The sequence below is a fragment of the Lolium rigidum genome, chromosome 3, assembly GCF_022539505.1.
Source record: "Lolium rigidum isolate FL_2022 chromosome 3, APGP_CSIRO_Lrig_0.1, whole genome shotgun sequence".
Lineage (NCBI taxonomy): Eukaryota > Viridiplantae > Streptophyta > Magnoliopsida > Poales > Poaceae > Lolium > Lolium rigidum.
Window position 1 is genome coordinate 255,991,402 of NC_061510.1, and position 20,899 is coordinate 256,012,300.

Below are 20,899 nucleotides of genomic sequence, written 5' to 3' on the forward strand. Positions count from 1 at the left end.
AGAAGAAATCGATCTCGAAATTACACGGCTCCTAGAGTCCTTCAGATTTTGTGAGGCCAATCAAAGGCCGAACTTCTAGTGTAAAATGAAAACGTCAAGAAAATGTTATGATCTAGGTACACAAAATAAAAACATCAAGAAAATGTTATGATCTGAATTGTCCACTATTCACCATACACAGACCCACATTTTTGTCATTTTTGTGTAACCTACAATATCAGAAATTCAATTCGGCTCCCGGGTTCATATGATCACTCCACCAAAAAAACGTATTTTGAAGTGTCAAATGTTTCTGATAAAAACTTCTACATGTACAACTTCATAATATATGTGAGATCGTCAAATTTCGAGAAAAAAATGATATTTTTTATGGTCTATGTGAAAAAAAGAAGATTTATCTTGTGAAAAGTCTTATTATAGCACCAAATTTTATCTTTTTACACACTCCACACGATAATTCGTTTTTTAATGAAACAACTTTGTGGACGCGTAACACGTGAAGATGTACATGCTAATTTTTTATCTCAATTTTTTTGATGTTTCAAAATTTGTTTAAAATGTATTTTAAGATAAAGAAAGCATATGCTCCCATGTGCCAAAATACAATATAAAGTATTTTGCACTGCGATGCTGTATGATTGTAGTTTATCTCTAAGGGTTCAAAAAAGTTTGGCGGGTCTTTTAGGAATTTCAAAGTTGGATACATTCTCGATGTCGACCTAGAATTAATTCGTAGGCGGCCATGTGTTAGCAAAACCGCTAAATTAAATGCCAATTTTATCACCGCTGATTTCAGTATGGAATGTTTCAAATTAAATTAAAATGGAAGATAAACGGTGATACAGAACTAGAGTGTGATGTAGTGACCGAGTCAAGTCAGATTAATCAGAGTGATAATCAGTCAAGAACTAGTATTAACATGGTGCAACTGATCAAGTACTTACTTTTTCCCCCCAGGGAGCAGAGATCACTTCATTTGAACCTACCTATATATGATGGGAGATGTGATAGCTACATAGCCCCTAAAACTTCCCGTCTACACCTACTGCGACAGCTCAATGTTTTTGCAACGTAGAAGGAAGAAGGACGACCGAGTGTGCTAGAAATGTTGAGTAATGATAAACATGAACATAGCGTAAATTGGTTGCGTACGATCTGAACGCAGGCGCGCATGTATTCACTCGCGGTCTTTAGCTCTCTTTATCTTTTCTTTTTGAGGGCATTAGCTCTCTTTATCTATCCTTGCTCAATCCCTCTAGGGGCCGGTTCATCATGATTAAAGAGCGATATTTTTTTTACTGTTATTGATTTTCTTATATAGATTAGTTATCTTTCACGAGAAGCACTTCACGATGAAGAAACTGAATCTAGTGTGGTCATTCATATAGCCTAAGAGCATCTCTAGCAGAGCCCGTAAACTAGGCAAAACCAAAAAATAACCGTCGGTTTACGGGTTCGGTTCGAAAATCGGCGCAGATCAGTTACTGTAAACGGGACGAAACCGAAAAAAAAATTACGGGCCTAGACTGAAACCAAACTCTGGCCCCTATTTGTAGGGGTCGGAAGGTCGAATTGAACGCTGAATTGTACTGCTAGTGGTGTTTTGGCGGGCTGAAACTTCAGCTCGGAATAGTGCACTTCCGCCGGAGGTCTACCGGAATAGGACCAAATTCGACAAAATCCGGCCAAATGTAAGCCAAATTTCAGCGGGGCCACGCATTGCGAGCTCGGGGAAGGAAGAGTGGGCAGCCGGCCGACCACGAATTCGCCGGGCGCGGGCAGGGCGGCCCTGGAGGCATCCGTGACAGGGCGGGGCGGAATCGAGCTCCCTGGGACAGTGTTGGGCGGCGCGGGGCGAGCCGGCGCGGGGCCGGGGCGGCGCAGGATGGGGCAGCGCTGGGCGGGGCAAGGCCGGGCTGGCGCGGGGCGGCGCAGGACGGGGCGTGGCGAGGTCGGCGCGGCGCGCGGCGGCTCGTGTCGGGACGTCGTCGGGGCGGTGCGGGGCGGCGTGCGGCATCTCGGGGCGCGTGGCGGGGCGGAGCCAAGCCTCGGGCGGGACGGGGCCGGGCGGCTCGGCTCGGAGATGCGCGGGGCGGGGCGAGTCCGGGGCGGCATCGGGCGGGGCGGTGCCGGGCAGGATGGGGCCGAGGCGGCGTGGGACGGGGCGAGGCCGGGAGGGGCGGCGCGGGGCGGGTGGGCGGAGCCGGGCGAGTGTGCAGAGGAGGAAGGAGAAGATTGGGCCAGGAAACAAAATAAAAGGAATATTCTCTTTTACAGTTTTATTTTAGGGGCTCTGATCTGCGCCGACACTTTTTCGACCCGTAAACACGAGTTCAGTGGTCTGAACTCGGTTTTTACAGTTTGCATTTTTACGGGCTCTGTTAGAGATGCTCTAAGGGCTAAAAAAAGAGTCACACCGTATTATCTGCATATTAAGTAAATGCCTTATTTTCTTCTGAGGTTGTCGGAATTATTCGCAATAAAATATTGGTCTCAATTGCGGAGGTCTTATCAATGAATTTTTTATTTACGCGAGATCTAGACATAATTGCCAACCCATTCCATATAGAATTGTTTTCATTCCTTAACAAAATACACAATATTTGACCATAAAGAATCTAGATGGTGTTAACTTCCAAACAAGAACAATTAGTTCCGTGCGATGTGAACGCGCGCGCGCATGTGTTCACTCGTGGTCTCTCTGGCGGTTGTTTCTTGCCGTGAAGATATACGGTTCAACGCACACGCGTTTTGCCCCGGCGTTGATCAAGCCAAACATGTACGTACGGTTCGGCGAATCTGATCAAGACGGTGTGTGTGTGTTTCACTGTTCGTATGTTTCACTACTCAGTACGTACACTGGGTACTGATCATCGATCACATCGGAGCGTTCAGTACGGCTGACGTGATTGAAGATCCACCGGTGGACATCGTACGCATGTATGTGGCCGGCGGGCGGTGGCCGGTCGCGACTAATTACGGGGAATCCGGCCGCGCCCTTTGCCACCATCGTCTGGAAATCAACTCGTTTTCACAAAAATAAAAGTTCAGTCAACATCTGACACGCACAAGCTAGCAGCTTGGTCGACCTTCAGTGAAAAACAAATATGATTGCATAGCACTGACACATAAACTACGTCCAGTCAACTTGAGAGTCGAAGGAAGACGTACGCACTCCGCAACTCACATACCCGTATTACGAAAGATGAACAGCACTAGGACTGTGCCATAAAAGTAGTTATAAGAACAAGAATACAACACGAGGCAGATAGACGCCCAGACCTGGACAGCCACCAGATTCGGTCGAACACCTGGTTTTGGATCAAGCCGGAAAGTTGCTGAGCCTTTTGATTTTTTTTGGTGGCTACTGCATGCCAATTTTAACTCCTCTCTCAAACTTCTCCAAACCATACAGATTTGACTATAATTTTTACATCATCTCCATCCCTAGAGGTATGCTACTCCATTCTCCCCAATTTTTCTTTGGTTCAATTTTTTTACACATATCGATTTTCCAAGGTGTGCCGCAAGCCCGCAACCCAAAGTCATCCATTGTATTCAAATTTGGCATGGATCCTCTATGGTGTTCATTGCGGCGTAGCCTACCTAACATCACTGATATCATGTTGGGTGTGCGATCCCTGGGAACCAGGGTGCCATGGACCTACGGTCGCTGGGCCCACAAAATCATCAACAAGACAATCACTCCGGGATGCCACTCCCGGGTGAGGCTCCGCGAGGTATAAAACCCTCTCGGAAAGCATCAAGCTGAAGCAGAAGAGAAGCGCCGGGAGGAACTCCCTCATGGAGGTCCCCAGGATACCGCCCTCTACATGCCAGAGGGATACCTTTGAGGGTTGATAAGACCGGTCAAGGGGCTTAGGATTCCTTCTTCACCAAGCCTGCTGCAAGGACTGGCGGAGTGGACTCCCAGGCTACAAGACAAGCAAAGCCCGCGCCCCCCACGGCATGGCTGAGCTCACCAAGCTCCGTCCCGAGGGGGCAAGATTCCCTTGCCTCTTTGGTGATTAAAGCGGGCTCGACGAGAACCAGAAGACCAAGACCCTTCCCTTGCCTCTTTAGTGCAAGGCTGGGTGGCCGGCACAAGCTACTAGCGGAGGCGTCATGGACGACATCAGTGTCTGCCATGAACCACCACTTTAATCAGTCATGGACTATGTCCACCTTGTAAAGGGCGGGGAGTTTCCCACCCCCGTTTTGAAGATGTGGAAACCCTTCCCTCTCAAGATATTTCGAGAGGAAGAGGACCAACTCTTCTATAAAAGGACTAGCCTTGCTAGCGTAGTGGGGGACGATCCTAGGAGATCACAAATCCTAGATATCTGTACGATCATCTTCTTCATTGTGACCTGCAATACATACACCAAGGAAGGACGTAAGCTGCAATACATACACCAAGGCAGGACGTAGGGGTTTTACCTCTCCGATGACCCTGAACCTGGGTAACTGATGCGTCTCTCTCTGTAGTGCCCAACATCGGTGAGGAGACGAGGTGATTTTAAGTCCCCTGTGTTCGAACCTTTGGGGTTCGGGGATACCCTTATTTGGCATCTTAAATTATTGTTTATGGTGTGGAAGAGAAATTTGGGATATCTCTTAGGACATATACACAATGCAAGGTGTTTAGTGAGGTGCTTACAAAAATAAACCAAGCAAAAAAACAAGCAGGAGAATTGTCTAGTTAGCCATCATCCTAGTATAAATAAACACCATTGTTTAAGGAAAAAAACTAGTTTATTTTTCTTAACACCTCTCTAAGCATCTTGCATTGTACATACCCTTATACTACTTGCAATTTCTTTCTATTTTTGTTAACAATTTGCAGTAATCCACCATCATTTCATCGTCAAGTCCTTTGGCGCATGCAACACGAAGAAAATCTGGTAAAAGATTATTTCTACTTATACTTGTAATAGTAAAATAGTGCACTGAGGCATTATTTATCATCCAAGCGCGCCACTCTTTCTTCTCACCGCCTTCTTCTTCCTCCTAGGATTATCGGCCTATGTGGTTCAAAACACTTCGATGTTTTTCCTACCTCATCTTCATGGGCGGATTTACCAATAAAAAAATACCAACCTGGACTTTCCTCTACTGATTTTTGGTTATAGAGTAAACAACCATGAGCACCAGGGGGAGCCATTGCCACCTAGTTTTTCAAGGGCGGATTTACCATCTGGGCACCCTAGGCACGTGACGGGATTGGCGCCGCCACTTTCAAGAACTCGTGCAAGCTACCGAAGTGATGTACGCCGCTTGAGGGTCACAAGAATCAATGTAGTGAGCTGGAAATATGTGGTGTGCCTAGGCTTTGACAAGTCCCTAGCCCTGCCACCGTTCACCATCTAGGCCGTAGTCCCACCCCTCTCCTGCTCTCACCGACTTAACTTCTTCCTTTTTACCTTGTACATTCTCTCCTTTAATATTGTACTTCCTCCCCTCTTCCTCTTCCGTGACATCTCGCATGTCCCACTTCGGCAAACAATAAAATGCTCAATTTGTAGATTTCTTGATTGTTCCTAGATTGATGCTGAAACTGAGGTTCGCTTTCTTTCCGAGCATACATAAGCAAAAACCCTATTGAATATATTAATAAATTTTGTTTATGCAAAATAGCAAGGCCAAAAATAAAAACAAGAAATAAATAAGAGCAGGTATTCTCACCAGTCAATAATCTGACGACAGGCACTAGTGCGACGTTGATTCTACGGTGGAAATTTCAAATCACGAGGGTCGGAAAGCAAGGTGATTGATACAGTACCTGAGCGTGACATGGAGAGTGACCGCTAAAGTCGGAGTAGTTGAGCCATTTGGAACAAATGTTCTAGAAGGAAGCAGTGAGTTCGTACTGACACAAAATGAAACAGGGCCTAAATGATGTAACTGATCAACTAACTATAAACTCCAGCAGTACGTACCTACGATCAGTGATCAGATGGTAGCTGCCTAATTCGTCCAGTCTATTTCCTTTCTTCATGTCATCTAGTTTAAACGTTCTTGTCTAGAAAATAGAGACCACCCCTCGGCGCCTCTGGTTCCTCCACTAATGCAGTCATGCAGATGGTCACAGCCGTTTAGTAACTTTGAAGTATAAAAGAACATGAGATATAATATCTTTATTCTAAAAAGCACCAAGAAAAAGAGCCCCAAAAACACTGGGCGCTTCGGGGTACCGGGATGTGATGCGAAGGTTTTTTCGAGAGAAAGCTCATCGTTCAGGCCCCAGAGGTAGCGATGCTTGTGGGTGTCGTGGCCTTCTTAGGGCGGCTTTGGCGTCACCTTCCACCGCGTTAGGGCTCCACGTAAAAACATTTGGCCGTCTCCGTCTCAATGATGATGATGCGATGCGTCGTCACCTCTTGGGATGTCGTCGTGGAGCTATGATACCTCTTGGCGTCCCTTCGTTGTCATCGGTGCGCAAGTTCATATCATGTCCGGAGGTGCTTTCAGTGCTGGTGTGGGGCGTTTTCGTCAGCCTCCTGTCCTATACACCTGACTTAAGTTAGCACCACTCTTTGTCCTCGTTGTTCGTTGGTGGGAATGGCGCTTCACGGTCTGGAGCGAGGGGGCCGGCGGCCCTCTCCGGTGATAACTTGGTGGTTGTCGTGTGACGATGTCCTGCGGTTTTACAAGTATTCACGGTGGCACCCTAGTTATTAGTCTTGGGTGTCTCTTGGGGTTGTGGTTACTTTTTTTTTGTTTGATCTATTTTATCAGAGGCACGCACGTAGTTTTTGGCATATGTTCAAATCGGTTCAGTCGTGCAGCTTTACTTATAAAGTGGACAAAAGTCTCTTTTGGAAAAGAGGAAGCTGGGGAATATTTGAACTTCGGGGACCTAGATTGGCATGAACAATCACGGCCATACTCCTCCGTTCATAAATAAGTGGACATCTAGCTCTAAACTTTGTTCACAAAAGTGTGCACTCCTATCTTTTCGATGTATTTTAATTGCTTATTTCTCATCGCACGGAAATCAAACCCAATAATATTGAGCATATTGGAGGTGCACTCCTATCTTTTTAATGCATTTCTACAAGCACTTAGCTCGTTGAAGGTGAAATAATTAAAGAGAATAGATGCATCTTCCAATGTATTTTTCGCTTCACTTCATAATTTATCTTAAAAATCCGCATGTACACCCATTTGTAGATAGAGGGAGTACTTGGGAATGAACTAGCAGCCCTAGTAGTATTTCAGCCTCCGGTCTCGTATTGTTTTGACGAGCAGATATGTCCAAGCGGCGGCATGCGTGGACGTGGGCCACCCCTCGTGCCGCGGAGTCCAAGGTCAAAAAGGTCCAAGAAACCACGGGAACTCAGGAAAGAAAAGATTAGCCGCCTTCGGCTGGTCGGTCGAAACAGCTGCAGCACTATCGCTCCTAGATTAGAGCAAGTACAATAGAGTCCAGTCAGCTGACTATAAGACATTAAATAATATATTTTAGATGAGTTGGAGGAGAGAGAAGAGGAGAGAGAAGGGAGGTGGGCTTACTACGCAATAGCAAATCTCTTGCACGTGCTTCCTGAGCACCTTGTGAGAGTGAAAGGTGGGCCATATATTAGTAAAGTACTACATTCTTATAGCCAACTATTGTACATGTTAGCTATATGATAACTACAAATGATATGACATCTTGTTATAGCCAACAGTTGGCTATACTATTGGAATTGCTCTTATAGCTTAGCAAACGGGCAACCACATATGCTCGGCTCGGAACGGTCTAAACACGTCGTCGTCGTTGACGTTAATCTCAAGGTTTGATTTTTTGTACACCTGTCCAGATGTGCACGCCGCATCACGTCTGCACCAGGCGCTCCCCTCATTGGTGCCCGCTTCTCCGCGACCTGTCTGGGCCCGGTGCACCTACGTAGGTGCATACGATCGAGGGAGAGAGTAGATATGCATGCCATGCATGCATTAGCTGACGATGATCACCAAATTTTGCCCCTAAAAGCACCTCGTGCACCTAAAAAACAAATTAGGGCACCAAAAAAGCTGATTTTAGAGAACGACAGATGGTGTAAAATAGGGCACCCAACATGAGATCCAACGGTGGGAAGAGGCGGGATGAAGTTTCAGTTGGCGGCTGGCCTACACGCGACTGAAGATTTATTTTAGGGCACCAGATGATGCTGTAATTTTTTATCGCTTAGGTGAAAAATATAGGACATGGTGTAAAAGAATATCGCAACACGAAATAGGGGTATGACATATGCTGGAACATTGAAGGTTTAATTTGTCTTTAACAAAATCTTTGTTAGTCGGAAGTGATCTTTCAAAAATGTTACAACCTCCATTCAACTTCCTAGTAATCTATAATATCTATAAAGTTCATCCCCACTTAAGTGCATTTAATGTTTGCAAGCTCAATCCTCATGAAGCCACATCACCCCAATTGTTTCTATCCTTTGGATTTCAAATATATGGTCTGTATTGATTCTTTGAGATAGTCATTAGTAGGCCTAAACATTGTCAATCTCACATTCTCACGCTTATGCTTCCGCCTAGAAATGACATTGCATTAGTGAATAAACTCTGGCATTCCAATTCCAATTAAATCCTCACACCATTTACTAGGCACAACTCTCCGTCTTCATCTTCCATCAATCAATTTAGCAGCCCACTTCTCCCCTCCAGTAGGCCCTAAATAGTCAAAGAACGTAGATGGTTGAACAGAACTATCTTTCCTGCACTTTGGTTTCTTCATGACATCAGTGTGTCTTCGCCTACAAATGGTAACATACTGGTAACTAGCCACAGAGTACATGCCAGCAGATCGAGTCCCCCGGCCCTGTTATATCTCCTTGCTTGGTTACCTCATTGGACCAAATCTGTAAGTTCCATATTTATGTGCAAGATTTCAGACTTGATCAAAGTCTAATTGTCTGCCACAAATCATGTAATCTCAGGGCAAGAAAGGCGAGAGAGCAAAGGCATGCTAGGGACCCCAGGTGCAAAAACAAAAATGTATAGTTAATCTTACTTGAGCCCTTGACATGCAAGTCATCCGTTGGTAATTCTTTCTTTCTCTATACCTTCTTTCTCATGAAACGATGTGATACATTCCTAACGTAATCCAGTAATTATGTAGATCTCTGCAGAAATCTGTTTGCCCGGACATGAAGGAGGCACTAGCTAGACTGTCTCTCTACGAAAATTATAAAGACACCTGCCGACGCCTTTATTTGGTAGGTTGATATATATTTTTCCAGAAAACTATTTCTAAAAGCCAACTCCATTTTGCTTGTAGGCATTAACATTAATTTCATGTGGACCAAAAGACAGTATGTATTATTTTTCTGAACGTTGAGGTTAGAAGACCCTCCTGTTAACCGATTGGTTACATACAGGGACAACACGGTGCGAAGATCAACTCAACTACATGAAAATTTAAATATCCATTGATTGATGGATTAATATGAATTTACAAGACTGGAGAATTATTACGATTTGATGCCCACATATATTTGGAGAAGGTCCCATGATTTGTTTAGTTGAATTTAAAGATTAGAAGAAATTGGTCTTGCTGCTAATATTTCCTTCTAATAGAACTTTTTCTTGATAAGTCACAATGCATGTGTGGTGCCTATTCAGTTGGAGATTGTACCATACTATCTAACAATATTGGTAGTATCTCATTATTTATCCTAATGAGATAACATTCTCTAGAAGTCTCAAATTATATTGGAAAATGTACAATGCATTTAATATGCATAACCATTTTATTTCTATAAAATCCCGCAGCAACAAAACGTACGAAAACCTAAAATAGAGCTAGAAAGGGACTTACATATTGCAAATAAGGCCAAATTTTATTCGAAATTTCATCTCTTGGTGGAAACAACATCTCCTAGATATAAGGAGTTTCGGGAAATGTGGCCCTTTCACTCCTTCCATGTACTCCAAAGCAGGTACAAGATGATAATTTTGCGAAAGATATCCGGCTTTTCCTTATCAAGCATAGACATATAAATATATTTCACAAATATATAAGCACGAAAAACTCAAAGGTGAGGGAAAGGTGAACATGCATGCACAAATTGTCTTTTCGAAAAGTGCATGGAACCTTAATATTTGCAAGCTATCCATGTAAAATATTCACGACATGAGCCAACTCTACTCATCCGCATAACCATGCATGCACGTATGAGAGGGGATATTCCGCAACTAGTTGCGCCCGCACCCCATTTTTGTTGTGACACTTCCAAGTTTCCAAAAAATGCAAACTAAAATTCTAGACATACATTGTGTTGTGTCTTGTGCATCTGTGAAGTTTCATCCAAAAATATGTCAAAATGTGGCCTGTGTAAAAAAGAGAAGACGTACGTAAATAGTGTCCCATGCACGTATGGTGAAATGCATCCAACTCGATTCACGCATCTTTCGCTAATATGAAAAGCATCTTCCATTTCCGCGGCAACGCGCGGGGTATCCACTAGTTTTACAAAAGGGCATGTCCAGATCTCAGCCAACTTAGATTTTACTAATTCTTAGTTACATGTGACCGTCAGTTACAACCTAGTTGCAACAACTCATGTGTAAATCATGCTCTCCAATATGTATGTTTTTTCATGAAAAGCTTTTATTGGCAAACATCGATCAAACAAATCACAAAATGACAAATCTTTGTTAGTTTAATATGAAAAAAACGTACCTCTTCCAAACCAACTAAATCTCGTTTCACTAAATTTCGCCCCTAAAAGCATCTTCTGCACCCGGAGGAAAAAATTTAGGGCACCAAAAAGTTAATTTTAGGGAACATCAGATGATGTGAAAAAAGATGCACAACATGAGATCCGACAGTAGGGAGAGGCGGGATGAAGTTTCAGTTGGCGGCTGGCATGCACACGACCGAAGATTTATTTTAGGACACTGACTGATCCTACAAATTTTTATCCCTTGGAAAATATAGGATATGATGTAAAAAAAATCGCATCACGAAATAGGGATAGGACATTGACCGAAGCACCTTTTTGGCCTCTCGTGCCCTAAATTTTGTTTTACATCATCTGTAGAGTTGAAGGTTTGTCTTTAACAAAGTCTATGTTAGTCAAAAGTGAACTTTCAAAAATGTTAACACCTCCATTCAACTTCCTTGTAATTTCATAAAAGAGCTTGTCTAGGTTTAAGTCAACATAGATTTAATTAAATCTTAGTTATAGACTTACATGTTACGTCAGTTACAATATAGTTGCAACAACTCATGTGTAACTCATACGCCAACACAAATCTCGAGAAAATTTAATGGTTTGGATAATTTTTTTCTCAGTTACAACATAGATGTAACTAGGAAAATCTTAATTGCAATCCATTTACAACTAGAAAAGTCTCACTTAAAACTCACTCACTGGTAGAAAAATGGCCTTTAGTCGCGGTTCGCAACTGCCATTAGTCGCGGTTGCGCAACCGCGACCAATTAAGCGCGACTAAAGGCCCCCTTTAGTCGCGGTTGCTTACGAACCGCGACTAAAGGCCCGTCCACGTGGGCGGCTAGCGTGCGCCTGGGCGAAGGACCTTTAGTCGCGGTTGGTGTCCCCAACCGCGACTAAAGGCTATTTCGTTAAAAAAAATTAATTCATTTGGGTTTCTAATTTTTTTTCACTCCGTTTTTTTTCTCTATTTTTTTCAGAATTTCTATTATTTCAGTTATTTGCATAGCTTAGTCTCTATCTCTAACTACACTTATCTCTAGTCAAATTACTTACTCGTGGTCAAACTTCCCGCTCGGTCACCCATCCTCCCACTACTCCACCTCTAGCATGCTTAACTTCCGAGTTCCATTCCGTCCCGCATCCAAGTGCTACGCGCACATGTATGTGATACTAGTATCATATCAATCCTATTAACATGTTGGTCGATGTCACATTTTTTTATTGTTTGAATTTCAAATAATTTTTTTCATAAACAAAAATAATGATGTAATAATAATCGTGAATAAATAAATAAACATTAACTTTTCAATTTTTATTTTTTTTAATTCTTTTTTATTTTTTAAATATTTTTTTTTGCCAAAACCTAAAAATTTGAAAATCTAAAATTTGGGTAAAAGTAATAGTAATCTTTATGCTGGATGCAATTATTAATTTTATTTTTTTGAAAAATTTAAAAAATATAAAATCCATAATTTATAGCAAAAACTAAAATCTTCCTGCTTTCGTATTTTCATTTGGAATTTTGAGAATCTAAAAATTGGCTAACCGGGTAAACCCCGGTGAATTCGGATGTAACTTTTTCCCAGGAATTTTTTGATATATTATACGTTTTTTTCCGACGTCGTATGCAAAAGTTATTGCGGTTTTACCATTTTTTAAACTTTTTTTGCAAAAAAGTGAAAATTCGAATTTCTTAATTTCTCCGAATAGTAGGTTGCATAACATACAAGAATCTGAAAAAAAAAATTTGAATTTTCTATCATTTTCTTTTGTATTTTACAAACCAAAAAAGGCGATCCACGGGGGGGGGTGCAGGGTGCGTGGGAGTTAAAAAACTCGGAAAAACCTTTAGTCCCGGTTGGGGACACCAACCGGGACTAAAGGTACCCTTAGTCCCGGTTGGGGACACCAACCGGACTAAGGGCACTCTTTAGTCGCGGTTGGTGTCCCCAACCGGGACTAAAGGTTTTTCCGCCGGCCGCATCCCTCCATAGCCCTTTAGTCCCGGTTGGTGTTACCAATCGCGACTAAAGGGGTACCCTTTCGTCGCGGATGGAGCATTAGTCGCGGGTCGCTTCCCGAACCGCGACTAAGCGGTTCGAATATTTCCGGGACTAATGGGGGTGGACGGAAGCCTCTTTTTCTACTAGTGACTTGTAACTGACATATTAACACAAATCACGACAAATCCAATGGTCAATGAGTTGACTAAGTTTGTTAAATCTTGGTCGCGTGAGAATTTACAGTTCCGGTTAGAAAATTGTATCTTGGTGAAAGGATGTAAATTGTAGTTTTCACTAAACTATAATTTCATTTTTTTCAAGTAACAATAGTTTCATTTAATATCATAAATTTAGACATGAAATGATCTCTGGATAAGACTAACCTAAATCGACGTATGAATAACTACTCCTTCCGTTCATAAAACATTCACAAATTTTTCTAAATTTCAATATATCTAGACATCATTTAGTGTCTACGTATATTCGAATATAGATATATTTCTTTTTTTAGATCAAATGTAGATAAATTTCTGACATCTTTTTAGGAAAGTAGGAAGTTTGTTTTCTGAAAATCTCACGACACGAGTACTTCTAGAATCATGCAAGGAGTATAAAAAATGATTTCCTGGATCCGAATATGACCCCACTCTCCTGTAAACCAGGTCCGCTGCAGCCCGTCTCCGAAACACGGAACGTTTGATAAACCGTTTACTAAACCAGGAAGAAAACATAATAAAGCGAAGGAAAAAGACGCGCACCCACGCTCCCGGCAATCCCCAACAACGCGACGACTCGCATCCTTTAAAACCGCGCCAACACGCCGACGAATCGGCCGACGACGACTTCCTTCATCTCCTCCCACCACCACCACCACCACCAATCTCTCTCTCTCTCATGGCGACCAGGCGCGACCTCGGCGGCGAGCCGCCGGACTCCACGCGGCTGCGCATCGGCGACGACGTAGCCTGGGTGGACGTCGGCGGCGTGTACGACCGCGACGACTCCCTCAAGGAGAACACCAACCCCAAGTGCCTCCTCAAGAGCCACAACCCGACCGCGCCCGGGCAGCACCACCACCACCATCACCACACCGGCGGCGGCGGCTCGCAGCGCTTCTCCGGGAACCTCAAGCCGACGGCGGCGCCCATCATCGGCCTCTCGGGGAAGCTGGGCGGCGGGCGGCGGTCCCACCAGCAGCACCCGCCGGCCATGTTCCCCAAGAAGGCCAAGACGGGCGGCGGCGGGCGCAACCCTCGCGCCGCCGTCCCGGAGGACGAGCCCAGCTCCCCCAAGGTCTCCTGCATCGGGAAGGTGCTCTCGGAGCGCGAGAGGGCGCGCCGCTGCCCCCGCCCGCCGCCCTCGGAGAAGCCGCCGCGGCCTCCCGGCGGCTGCTGCCCCGGGTTCGGGTTCATGATGCGACGCAGCCGCTCGCGGAAGAGCGCCGTGGAGAGCGTCGACTGGTCCCCGCCTCCCGCGCCCCCGGCGGCGAGGCTCAGGGACAACAAGGCGTTCCAGGCGGAGGAGGCCGCGCCTGCGCCGGCGCCGGGGCTGGCCGGGGTCATGCGGTTCGCGTCGGGGAGGCGGGCGGCGGACTGGGCGGCGGAGATGGAGGTGGACGACCGCGTGGCCAGATCTGGGCCGTTGTAGCGTGGGCAGGGGATTTTTCGTTTCTGTTTGGTCTCGTGTCATCTTCCTCCGCCCCCGGTTGTTGGCTTGTTGCTGTGCTTCTAGGTTTAGTAGACCTGTATGTAAGTTTGTGTGTGTGTGTACATTACTAGGACAAGAGATTTGTGGGTGAATTATACTACTATGGATTGGGAAATTAGACCAAATTTTGGTGGTTCCATGATCTGTTTTGGCTTGTTTCTCATTGGTTGAAACCTCACATGTTGCTGAGAATGGAGTATACCATGTGGAAATTTGATGAAAAATTCAGAATTCTTCTTCATACAATGTTCTTGCACAAGCTTAGCAGCCTAGCAAGAGCAGTCGTCTGTTTCTACCATTAATTATTGCTATGTTGTAGCTCTGACGTCGTGGCTCAGAATTCTCCCCTCCTTGTCCTTTGCGACATTATTTTCTTCACTCAGTCATACTCATAGGTCCCATTCTTTTCTGACCCATATATTTCTTACAAGCTTCCATTTGTCTCTTTCAGGAACCTTGTCGTCATGGGCCTTGACCACACGTCCAAAGATATTATTCATTTCCCGTGAGGAGTCCATTTGATCTCCCACTTTGTGCTTCTACTGTCTTCTATACTTCTAGGTATATCAGTGACCTAATTCCCAATTTGGGAGGAATGTTTTAGAAAACCCGAATTCTTGAGAGCGCATTTTGCACCCTGCAACGGTATTACCAAGTCACAGTATGAAATATCAACTATAACCACATCTTCCTCAACACATACTTTCCCTGTAAAAAATTATCTATCCAGCATGTTTTGCATCGAAGCCAAGTGTAACTTCATTCAGGTTCCTGGGATTAATAGACCTACCAATTGGTTGCCCATCTTTTGTTCTCTGGTCTAAAATCTAAATGCATGCCTTGAAATTTTCTTTCACCACAGTTTATTTTTACATTTTCGCCTATATTAGCTAGTTCAAACTGTCATGCTTCTAAGTTTGATCACGCATCTCTGTCACTCACAGGAATCCTGCAAGGTGCAGAAAGTTCAGGCATGCCAACACTTTACTAGTAGGAAGGTAACTCATTTTGTGCTATCTGACAAAATAACTAATATTATCAGATGGTGAACTCAACATGAAGTTTAGAAGATGATTTGCTCTAGTGCGGCTTTTGTACACCGAGCTATATGTGACTAGGCTTTTTGAAGAAAAAAAAATGAAAATCGCAGTTTAAACTTTAAAAAAATATAGGGAAAATCTGATGTAGGTAATGATGTACTCCATAAACTTGCAAATTTTAACTCAACATACCTTATATTCCGGCAGCGCAAAAATAGCAACAGTGGAATCTGAAGTAGTGAACAAAAACCTCCAAAAATTGTCGAAGTCTATCTTCTTTTGTGGCCTAAAAGACAAAGCATTTTGAGTTGAGATTTTACTCTTTGGTCAATATGCATCATTATAAATATCTAGAATTTTGTTTCAGAATCTTTGGAACTATAAAATAGCGTTTTCAAAATTTACAGCCTACAAGTAGCCCAAGCAACGTTTCCAGTTTCCGGATTTTGCCCATTGATCGATTTATTTTTCTAGGCGACCACCGCCAGACTAAACGGTCTAGGACCTCCGTCAACTGCACATCATGCAACCAGCTCCAAGGGCTAGCGGGCTCAAGACGCCAACAAAGTCGGTAATCAGCCAACTGCACCCAAGAAGCGTGTGCTGCATCATGCCCTGCTTCCTGGGTCACCTCGGGATCAACGAATAAAGGCCCGAAGTTATGTCTGAGGTTGGCTTCCCATCGAGCTAGCGATCCTCCGATAAAAGACCGGAGGACCCATCATCGAGAACCATGAAGTTAATGCGTCGAATATGTCCCTCTCATTCTTGGAAAAATGCATAATGAGCTCGCGCAAAGGTCGCAAGGGGCTAGTACACATTCTCCACAACCAGCACACCCTTAGATTGGTATCCATGCGAGCTAGGTCATGGATCCTAACTCTCTGTAGCATAGCCCGCCGGATCACCCTAGACTAGTTCACGTGGCCACCATCCCCCCCGAAAGGAAGGTACGCAAGATCTTGAGGGCATGCTTAAGAGCCTTCTTTTTAAGACTAAGCACCATGAGCTGATGGAGTGGTATCGCCACGAGCACTGAATGAACCAATGTCAGGCACCCCACTCTGGACATCATGGATGCATTTCCAAGTTGGCAATTTATTAGCTATTCGGTCGACAACAGGTCAAAAAGCCTCACCCACTAAATGCCTAATCGAGGGTGGGATGCCAAGGTATTTGATGGGGTAGGGTTCAAGATGGCACTCCATTAATGCAAGGTGTCTTAGTTATTTCCTCATCTTAGCAGGCAATTAGGGACACTGAGCATTCCACAAAGTTAGTGCGTAGTCCCGATGCATGCCCGAAAAGCCCTAAAATTTCGGGTACCGCACGCCACTTCGTCGCACCCGCATGGCAAAAGATAACTACATCATCTGCAAACAACAATAATGACGTCACCAACTCCTGACACGCTAGACGCTTCAGGATCCCCCAACTATATGGCATTAGCCAAAAGCATATTCATGACCAACACAAATAGCATTGCTGATAGTGGGCCACCCTGTCTCGGGCTCCTCGTGTGGAAGATTGGGGAGGGGCTGGCTCTCCATTGAGCGTCACCCTAGTGCTTGTCGTGGATATAGCCACCAGCAACTCGCGGAACCTCGACCCAAGTCCCATCTTATGGAGGATCTTGAAGAGAAGCCCCCACGAGGCAGAGGTGAAGACTCGTGCTAAATCCAACTTGAGCATCACCTCTGGCTCCTTGAGCCTTTGTAATAGCCTAGCTGTCTGTTGGATCAACATGAAGTTGTCATGGATACAACGTTTCGAAATGGAAGCTCAGTGGTTTGTATCCACCAGTGATTCAAGTCTAGGCGCCACCCTTAGTGCTAGAGCCTTTGCTGCCAGTTTGGCGAACATATGGATGAGGCTAATGGGGCGGTAATCACCCAGCGCCATAGTATCCGGGTGCTTGATCAATGGTGGCTGGTGAAGTCCATGGAACTCGCACCCACACATTGGAAGTAGCTTGCCAAAGGTAGCCATGAAATCACCCGTCCCCGTACCCCAACAACTTTGTAGGAATTCAACCATGAACCCTTCCGGACCTGGCGCCTTTCTATGTGGGAGCATCCGCACGACCTCCTAGATCTCGACTTCCGTGAAGGTAGTATCGAGTTCTGAATAGTCCTCGGAGTGCATGCCCAGGAAGTCTCGGTCTAGTGAAAACTAGCGCTCCACCGACGCGCCCGGGAGTCCCTCGAAGTGATTAAAGGATGTGTGAGCCATGGGTGCATGGTTAGAAATGACTATTCCATCAACCTTGAGGTTGTGGATGCGTTCTTATGTCTGCAAAAATTCGTGTGATGGTGGAAGAAGGTTGTTCTAGCATTCCCTCTCTAACCCCAAGCGGTATCCTTCGCTTCATTGAATCCGTTCAGGTTCAACAAGAAACGTTCAAACAGAAAACGTTTTCAACCCATTGGCTATGTGGTGTAGTCGAGGAGGAGGGGATAGTGCTCCGCGATCACCATCGCTAGACAGCACAGGGAGGAGCTCTTCTTCAGTTGCTCCCACTAGCCAGTCCACCGCGACGAATCGCTAATTGGATTTTTTTTAGATGAAAGGCGTCATCGCCTTGTTCCATTTCATCGGAAATGAAACACACAGTTCACATAATCATCCACGGACTTTAACGTCTACACCAGAGGCCAAAGTTCAACGAGCCTAACATCTAAGAGTTTCAACTTTTTTGAACAACTACAGAAACAAAAGTAAATACCATCCATCCGACACAACTTCATCTTCATGGATCTTTTTGCCTGGCACAGTCTTTTGGTCTTTTTTCTTGCAGGATACAATCATGCAAGCATGAGTTATGTTGGCTGGCATTTTAAAACCCGTGTCATTATAGTCAAGTTAACTATATATCAGAACGAGGAGGACATGGCCACATACGACTGCATGGACTTAAAGAAATCGTCGCAGCAGTCCATCCAGTTGTATGTGGCCATGTGTAACTTGACTATTATGAGCTAATCTGAGATGTTGTTCATTTGCAGTCCAATTTTAGTTTTGCCCTTCTGACTTGTTGCGTCAAGAATTTTCCAAAAGGAAAAGATCCCTGAAGAATTGGGGCCTAAACTTTAAAATGTGGAGGCAAAGTTCAGAAAACCATTCCGAATATAGATAAACGAGAATGAATTTTACAGCATTAGCCTCTGGAATCTGGATCAGTGGCTAATAATACACATGCTCACCGATATGGATGGTTGAGAATGAGTTTTAGATCATTAGCCTCTGGAATCTGGATACTCATCATATTAATCAATACAACATTATGGCCACGATCATAGAACAGTTCATCCGATCAAGTAAAATATAACTAACAAAGAGAGTGGGACAAGGCAAAATAGGAGATTAATTGGTCAGTACGGTGATGGTGATACACGATTGCAGCAGCAGCAGAAAATTAATTAATTTCTAGGTTAATTAGCACATGAATGAATGTATGGTGTGGATCAGACAGATCACATCGGAAAGGAGATGGTGCTGTTGGGCGGGTTGTAAAATGTGACGACCCTGCCGTTTAGTGGCTGCACCGGGCGCGCGTTCTGCCTTGCGGCGGGCGGCAGTGGCGCGAGGAGCATGTCGAGCTGCTCCTTGGTCATCTGCCTCACCTTGCCCAGGACGTTCCAGTACACGTTCTCCGTGCACGGCGGCGCCGTCAGGGAGCCCATGTACCGGAAGTAGCTCCCCGTCCGCTTCTGCAGCGAGCGCAGGTGCACCAGCCCCATCGGCGATTGCGCGTCCTCCACGCCGTAGTTGCACCGGTCGGCAGCCAGCTCCGCCAGCTCCCTCTTGAGCTGGAAGTAGAAGGAGTCGAGCGCCCCGATCTTGTAGAGGATGGCAATGATGGCGAGCTCGCCCGTGCCGGCGTCGCTCTCGTGGACGAGCTGGACCTCCAGCGGGTGGCGCTTGCCGTTGATGGTGTGCTCCGAGGGCGTGCGCCACTGGAGCTTCTTGAAGCTGAAGGACTTGCCGCCGATGGACACGCTGCCGACCTTGCCCTTGCCGGTGAAGGTCATCTGCATTGCCATTGCCAAACCGATCAATCAGTACGTGGAACCGCGCGCGCGCGCGTCACGGCGTCGGTTCAGCCCGACCGAGCAACAGCTAGCAGCTGCAGGATCGACGCGATATGAATGTGGGACTTGCCGAGATCTCTTTGCCGTCGTTGATGAGGGTGGCGTCGGAAGCGACGTAGGTGCGGTTGAGGGAGTCGAGGTCGGGCCGGGACACGGCGTTCTTGGTGACGATGTCGATGGGGGACTGCTTCCTCACGGGAGCGCCGCCGTTGCAGGCGCCGTACTTGGGGCTCAGCTTCGCCCAGTTCTCCGGACCCGTCTTCGTCCCAGGTACGTAGCTATAGTCCGGCCCGGCCGGCGGCTGACCGAGAGCGACGGCGACGGTCGATGCCGCAACGGCGACAAACAAGACGAGGACGGCACTACGGGACGCCATTGCCGGCACCATGAATCGATCGTCTCTTCGTCCTCCTGATGTAATTCGAACCATAAAGCTAATGAGCTTTTTTGAGAGCGGATCGATCGCGCGAGACCGGCGTCGCCCTCTTTACGGCAAGTGTATTTACAGGGATCGCCAAACTGGCAAGGCGAGTTGAACGGGTGGACGGGAGCGGAGGTAGAAGATCGGGGGACGCTTAATTTTACTCTGCGCCAAGAATAGAACTGATGCTAGCGTTGACGTGCGTCTTCTCCTTCCCGACGCGCCACCGCGTGTTGTCCCTGTGCTGGACTGGTCGCCACAAAGACGGCGGCGGGCAAGCAGAGGGCTCTCGGTGATTACGTAGCTTGAATTAACTTGCGATAATAATAAAAAAACACAGCTAGAATTGAACTGAATTATTCTCCACTCACAATATTTCCAAAAGAGCAGAAAAAGATGTTGAAGGGGGTGTTGCGAGAATCGAACTCGCGACCTCTCGCACCCGAAGCGAGAATCATACCACTAGACCAAACACCCAATTTGCTTAAACTTCCAGCAAAGGACCTAATGAAGGAAACCTGAACCTGATTATTCTGATTACTTTCAGAACTGGAAAACACAAAAAAACCATTGAAGAATAAGTCCGCTCGCACTAAAATGGTGCAAATCTGACCTGATTTCAGTACCACATGTCTATCTAGTATCTACACATGTAGAGAAGTCATCAAATTTTATTTTCCGATAAGAAGCGCTTAATTACTTAAAAAGTTCAAGTATTACACACAGCTTAAGAGAAGTCATCAAATAGCTGAAGAAATCAGAGAAATGCAAGCGCCTGTGACTTATTGGCACTTCAGTACAAGTGTAGAACCATATAAGAAGAAAAAAATAATCTATATAATACAGAGCACATGTTAACCACAGAGCAAACCAACAGCAGTTTGAAAGGGACGATAACTCATGAAGGTGTCCTTTCTTTGCCTCTTTGCTGACAAAATGCTCTAACCTCTGCGCTCACTCC

The 20,899-nt window shown here is 45.4% G+C and overlaps 2 protein-coding genes and 1 non-coding gene across 3 annotated transcripts; 1 reads left to right on the plus strand and 2 right to left on the minus strand.

The window, feature by feature from the left end:
• Nucleotides 1–13,462: 13,462 nt before the first annotated feature.
• LOC124699360 (uncharacterized protein At1g76070-like) lies at nucleotides 13,463–14,522 on the plus strand. Its single transcript, XM_047231673.1, has one exon. It carries the CDS (start codon nucleotides 13,574–13,576, stop codon nucleotides 14,324–14,326), a length of 753 nt encoding a protein of 250 aa, XP_047087629.1. The 5' UTR covers nucleotides 13,463–13,573; the 3' UTR covers nucleotides 14,327–14,522.
• A 4,377-nt stretch (nucleotides 14,523–18,899) lies between these two features.
• On the minus strand, nucleotides 18,900–19,893 carry LOC124699362 (alpha carbonic anhydrase 7-like). Its single transcript, XM_047231675.1, has 2 exons — nucleotides 19,588–19,893; nucleotides 18,900–19,457 (listed from the first exon to the last, which is right to left on the minus strand). Exons 1-2 carry the CDS (start codon nucleotides 19,891–19,893, stop codon nucleotides 18,900–18,902), a joined length of 864 nt encoding a protein of 287 aa, XP_047087631.1.
• A 450-nt stretch (nucleotides 19,894–20,343) lies between these two features.
• Nucleotides 20,344–20,415, minus strand: TRNAP-CGG. The gene has a single exon. It is a non-coding gene; the product is annotated as a tRNA-Pro (tRNA).
• Between the last annotated feature and the right edge of the window lie 484 nt (nucleotides 20,416–20,899).